The sequence below is a fragment of the Palaemon carinicauda genome, chromosome 32 (genome assembly GCF_036898095.1).
Source record: "Palaemon carinicauda isolate YSFRI2023 chromosome 32, ASM3689809v2, whole genome shotgun sequence".
NCBI lineage: Eukaryota > Metazoa > Arthropoda > Malacostraca > Decapoda > Palaemonidae > Palaemon > Palaemon carinicauda.
In genome coordinates, this window is record NC_090756.1 from 78,492,774 (window position 1) to 78,499,485 (window position 6,712).

General features: G+C 37.7%; 1 protein-coding gene across 1 annotated transcript in view; it reads right to left on the reverse strand.

The window, feature by feature from the left end:
- Positions 1-1,762: 1,762 nt before the first annotated feature.
- Positions 1,763-6,712, reverse strand: part of LOC137625673 (reticulocyte-binding protein homolog 2a-like) — a 6,447-nt gene continuing 1,497 nt past the window's right edge. Inside the window, exon 1 of the mRNA XM_068356583.1 lies at positions 1,763-6,712. This exon is cut by the window's right edge and continues 1,497 nt beyond it. Within this exon, the coding sequence (XP_068212684.1) occupies positions 1,763-6,712 (4,950 nt within the window).

A 6,712-nucleotide genomic window follows, 5' to 3' on the forward strand; every position in this document is an offset into this window, starting at 1 on the left:
TCACCTAGGTATCAAAAAAAGATTGCTGCTGCTGCTTACTACAAGAAGTCAGACTTGTTCATTCTGCCTTGTTCACCTGATGAAGAAACAGTACAAGTGAATCTTCATTAAACAACAAAGCATTCTAGAGCAAGTCAGATTTCTTCCCTCTGGTGACTCCATTTTTAGTCTGTCACCTAGGTATCAAAAAAAGATTACTGCTGCTGCTTACTAGAAGAAGTCAGACTTGGTCATTCTGCCTTGTTCACCTGATGAAGAAACGGTACAAGTGAATCTTCATTAAGCAACAAAGCATACTAGAGCAAGTCAGATTTCTTCCCTCTGGTGACTCCATTTTTAGTCTGTCACCTAGGTATCAAAAAAAGATTACTGCTGCTGCTTACTACAAGAAGTCAGACTTGTTCCTTCTGCCTTGTTCACCTGATGAAGAAACAGTACAAGTGAATCTTCATTAAGCAACAAAGCATATCAGAGCAAGTCAGATTTCTTCCCTCTGGTGACCCCATTTGTAGACTATCCCCTAGGTATAAAAAAAAGATTACTGCTGCTGCTTACTAAAAGAAGTCAGACTTGTTCCTTCTGCATTGTTCACCTGATGAAGAAACAGTACAGGTGAATCTTCATTAAGCAACAAAGCATACTAGAGCAAGTCAGATTTCTTCCCTCTGGTGACCCCATTTGTAAACTATCCGCTATGCATCAATATTAGATTACTGCTGCTGCTCACTAAAAGAAGTCAGACTTGTTCCTTCTGCCTTGTTCACCTGATGAAGAAACAGTACAAGTGAATCTTCATTAAGCAACAAAGCATACTAGAGCAAGTCAGATTTCTTCCCTCTGGTGACTCCCTTTGTAAACTATCCCCTTGATATCCTTTTTTCTGTATATTTTCCAACTTTTATGTGGAGTCAATGTTCCTAGCCAGCGTTCTCTATCTACTTCTGTTCCACACTTCCTCACTTTCCTGTCAATATACTGTTCCTCTCTTCTCATGACATGACCTTACCACCTCATTCTACTTTCTTGGATCTTATCTGATAGTTTTCTAACTCAATATTCCCTAGATATCTAAAATAGATTATTACAGCTTCTTTTGCTTAATAAAAGAAATCAGAATTGTTCTTTCTGCATTTGTTTACCTGATAAAGAAACAGTACAGGTGAATCTTCATCAAGGAACAAAGCATGATAGACCAAGTCGGACTTCTTCCGTCTTTTGAGTCCATTTGTAGAAGACTCCATAGATATCCAAAATAGATTGGGGGCACTCATGTTTTTTTCCTAGCTGGCATGTTCTTTATTTTTTAATATTTCATTTGTATATATTTTTAGATTTTTTTTGTTTATATATTTTCTGTTTTTTTTTTAGTTTTCATATTTTTTTAGTTTTTTTTTTTAGGTTTCATATTTTTTTCATTTTATTTTTTAGTTTTTATTATTATTTTCTATCATTTGGCTTAATAAGCGAATAAATTTCCACTTCTACCTCTCTATTGTATAAACATCTCCCACATGTGTCGCTCTCTCTCCTTCCTCCTCTCTTTTTCAGTTTTCTTCCTCCTCTCCATCTCCTTCTTCATCCTCTCTTTTTCAGCGTTCATCCTAATCTTCTGCCCCTCTTTTTCCCCGTATTTTTCAGCCCTCTCTATCCTCTTTTCCTCAATTCTTTCCTGTTTTTCAACTTTCTTCTTCAACTCAAATTCCTCCTTTCTCCACTTTTTTTCCTCTCTCTGCCTCCTCTTCTGCGCCTCTTTTCTCTTCTCTTATTCAGCTTTCTGTCTCCTCTTATCCTCCTTTTTCCTCTCTTTTTCAGCTTTCTTCCTCATCTCCTCCTCCTCCTTTCTCTTTTCTTTTTCAACTTTCTGCCTCCTCTTCTTCTCCTTCATCCTCTCTTTTACAGCGTTCATCCTAATCTTCTGCCCCTCTTTTTTCCCTAATTTTTCAGCCCTCTCTATCCTCTTCTCCTCCATTCTTTCCTGTTTTTCATTTTTCTTCTTCAACTCAAATTCCTCCTTTCTCCACTTTTTTTCCTGTTTCTGCCTCCTCTTCTGCGCCTCTTTTCTCTCCTCTAATACAGCTTTCCGCCTCCTCTCCTCCTCTTTTCTCTCCTCTAATTCAGCTTTCTGCCTCCTTTCCTCCTCCTTTTTCCTCTCTTTTTCAGCTTTCTTCCTCATCTCCTCTTTCTCCTTTCTCTTTTCTTTTTCAACTTTCTGCCTCCTCTTCTCCTCTTTTTTCTCCTCTTTTTCAGCTTTCTTCCTCATCTCCTCTTTCTCCTTTCTCTTTTCTTTTTCAACTTTCTGCCTCCTCTTCTCCTCTTTTTTCTCCTCTTTTTCAGCTTTCTTCCTCATCTCCTCCTCCTCCTTTCTCTTTTCTTTTTCAACTTTCTGCCTCCTCTTCTTCTCCTTCATCCTCTCTTTTACAGCGTTCATCCTAATCTTCTGCCCCTCTTTTTTCCCTAATTTTTCAGCCCTCTCTATCCTCTTCTCCTCCATTCTTTCCTGTTTTTCATTTTTCTTCTTCAACTCAAGTTCCTCCTTTCTCCACTTTTTTTCCTGTTTCTGCCTCCTCTTCTGCGCCTCTTTTCTCTCCTCTAATTCAGCTTTCCGCCTCCTCTCCTCCTCTTTTCTCTCCTCTAATTCAGCTTTCTGCCTCCTCTCCTCCTCTTTTCTCTCCTCTAATTCAGCTTTCTGCCTCCTTTCCTCCTCCTTTTTCCTCTCTTTTTCAGCTTTCTTCCTCATCTCCTCCTCATTTCTCCTCTCTTTTTCAGCTTTCTTCCTCATCTCCTCCTCATTTCTCCTCTCTTTTTCAGCTTTCTTCCTTATCTCCTCCTCTTCCTTTCTCTTTTCTTTTTCAGCTTTCTTCCTCCTCTCCTCCTCATTTCTCCTCTCTTTTTCTGCTTTCTTCCTCTCCAATTCTAAATCTTTTAAAAACTGCTTCCTCAACTTCTTTTGTGATTGTGTCAAATGTTCCCACTCGACACCTATCCACCCTTCCTGAATTCTCTCCCCGATCCATCCTGGTTTCTTCTTAATTTCTTTTCTCCATTGGTTGTAAACCTTCTCTGCCTCCTTCAGTTTATTTTCTTCTATTTCCAATTGCGATTTTGTAAGCGAATGGTTTTTTTTGTAACTTTCTAGCCACTTCCTTATCTCCTCAGGATTTTTTGGTGTTTTCCATTTTGATAGATCAATACCATCCTTGCTTAGTTCGTCCTTAAAACTCTCTTCGTTATCGCTTCCAGCTTCCCCCGGTCGCAGAGGTCCACGCTCAGGTGCCGGCACAATCATATCACCTCTTCCACTCTCTGTTGACACCAGCTTCTGGTCCTTCTGATGAGGATCATGTCTAAGCTTCTCTGTTGTATGATTTAGCTCATCTGTGACCTTTTGTGTATTTTCTAACTCCCTCGTAAGGTCACACTTACCTTCGCCTTCACTTTTTCTATCCGCTTCTACCAAAGAATTCCTCTGCCTGGTAACTGACAAATCGCTTTTCAGATCGGGAATTTCCTCCTGAACCTTAGAAATGAGGTTAGAGTCTGCTTTTTCCTGCAATGTTTGACTCTCGCTCCTCGGATCTTTGAACACTTGGTCCCCAATCTTCTGGTCACTTTCATTCAAAATCTGGTCACTTTCATTCAAGAACTGGTCCCTTTCATTCAAGAACTGGTCATTTTCATTCAAGAACTCATCACTTTCATTCAAGAGTGGATCACTATCATTCAAAATCTGGTCACTTTCATTCAAGAGTGGATCACTATCATCCAAAATCTGGTCACTTTCATTCAAAAACTGGTCATTTTCATTCAAGAACTGGTCATGTTCATTCGAGAACTGGTCATTTTCATTCAAGAACTGATCACTTTCATTCAAGAGTGGATCACTTTCATTCAAGAGTGGATCACTATCATTCAAAATCTGGTCATTTTCATTCAAGAGTGGATCACTATCATTCAAAATCTGGTCACTTTCATTCAAGAACTGGTCCCTTTCATTCAAGAACTGGTCATTTTCATTCAAAAACTGGTCATTTTCATTCAAGAACTCATCACTTTCATTCAAGAGTGGATCACTATCATTCAAAATCTGGTCACTTTCATTCAAAAACTGGTCATTTTCATTCAAGAACTGGTCATGTTCATTCGAGAACTGGTCATTTTCATTCAAGAGTGGATCACTTTCATTCAAGAGTGGATCACTATCATTCAAAATTTGGTCACTTTCATTCAAGAACTGGTCCCTTTCATTCAAGAACTGGTCATTTTCATTCAAGAGTGGATCACTTTCATTCAAGAGTGGATCACTATCATTCAAAATCTGGTCACTTTCATTCAAGAACTGATTATTTTCATTCAAGAACTGGTAATTTTCATTCAAGAGTGGATCACTATCATTCAAAATCTGGTCACTTTCATTCAAGAACTGATCCCTTTCATTCAAGAACTGGTCATTTTCATTCAAGAGTGGATCACTATCATCCAAAATCTGGTCACTTTCATTCAAGAACTGGTCCCTTTCATTCAAGAACTGGTCATTTTCATTCAAGAACTCATCACTTTCATTCAAGAGTGGATCACTATCATTCAAAATCTGGTCACTTTCATTCAAGAGTGGATCACTATCATCCAAAATCTGGTCACTTTCATTCAAAAACTGGTCATTTTCATTCAAGAACTGGTCATGTTCATTCGAGAACTGGTCATTTTCATTCAAGAACTGATCACTTTCATTCAAGAGTGGATCAGTTTCATTCAAGAGTGGATCACTATCATTCAAAATCTGGTCATTTTCATTCAAGAGTGGATCACTATCATTCAAAATCTGGTCACTTTCATTCAAGAACTGGTCCCTTTCATTCAAGAACTGGTCATTTTCATTCAAAAACTGGTAATTTTCATTCAAGAGTGGATCACTTTCATTCAAGAGTGGATCACTATCATTCAAAATCTGGTCACTTTCATTCAAAAACTGGTCATTTTCATTCAAGAACTGGTCATGTTCATTCGAGAACTGGTCATTTTCATTCAAGAGTGGATCACTTTCATTCAAGAGTGGATCACTATCATTCAAAATCTGGTCACTTTCATTCAAGAACTGGTCCCTTTCATTCAAGAACTGGTCATTTTCATTCAAGAGTGGATCACTTTCATTCAAGAGTGGATCACTATCATTCAAAATCTGGTCACTTTCATTCAAGAACTGGTCCCTTTCATTCAAGAACTCATCACTTTCATTCAAGAGTGGATCACTATCATTCAAAATCTGGTCACTTTCATTCAAGAACTGATCCCTTTCATTCAAGAACTGGTAATTTTCATTCAAGAGTGGATCACTATCATCCAAAATCTGGTCACTTTCATTCAAGAACTGGTCCCTTTCATTCAAGAACTGGTCATTTTCATTCAAGAACTCATCACTTTCATTCAAGAGTGGATCACTATCATTCAAAATCTGGTCACTTTCATTCAAGAGTGGATCACTATCATCCAAAATTTGGTCACTTTCATTCAAAAACTGGTCATTTTCATTCAAGAACTGGTCATGTTCATTCGAGAACTGGTCATTTTCATTCAAGAACTGATCACTTTCATTCAAGAGTGGATCACTTTCATTCAAGAGTGGATCACTATCATTCAAAATCTGGTCATTTTCATTCAAGAGTGGATCACTATCATTCAAAATCTGGTCCCTTTCATTCAAGAACTGGTCCCTTTCATTCAAGAACTGGTCATTTTCATTCAAAAACTGGTCATTTTCATTCAAGAGTGGATCACTTTCATTCAAGAGTGGATCACTATCATTCAAAATCTGGTCACTTTCATTCAAAAACTGGTCATTTTCATTCAAGAACTGGTCATGTTCATTCGAGAACTGGTCATTTTCATTCAAGAGTGGATCACTTTCATTCAAGAGTGGATCACTATCATTCAAAATCTGGTCACTTTCATTCAAGAACTGGTCCCTTTCATTCAAGAACTGGTCATTTTCATTCAAGAGTGGATCACTTTCATTCAAGAGTGGATCACTATCATTCAAAATCTGGTCACTTTCATTCAAGAACTGGTTATTTTCATTCAATAACTCATCACTTTCATTCCAGAGTGGATCACTATCATTCAAAATCTGGTCACTTTCATTCAAGAACTGATCCCTTTCATTCAAGAACTGGTCATTTTCATTCAAGAGTGGATCACTATCATCCAAAATCTGGTCACTTTCATTCAAGAACTGGTCCCTTTCATTCAAGAACTGGTCATTTTCATTCAAGAACTCATCACTTTCATTCAAGAGTGGATCACTATCATTCAAAATCTGGTCACTTTCATTCAAGAGTGGATCACTATCATCCAAAATCTGGTCACTTTCATTCAAAAACTGGTCATTTTCATTCAAGAACTGGTCATGTTCATTCGAGAACTGGTCATTTTCATTCAAGAACTGATCACTTTCATTCAAGAGTGGATCACTTTCATTCAAGAGTGGATCACTATCATTCAAAATCTGGTCACTTTCATTCAAGAACTGGTTATTTTCATTCAATAACTGATCACTTTCATTCAAGAGTGGATCACTATCATTCAAAATCTGGTCACTTTCATTCAAAAACTGGTAATTTTCATTCAAGAACTGGTCATGTTCATTCGAGAACTGGTCATTTTCATTCAAGAGTGGATCACTTTCATTCAAGAGTGGATCACTATCATCCAAAATCTG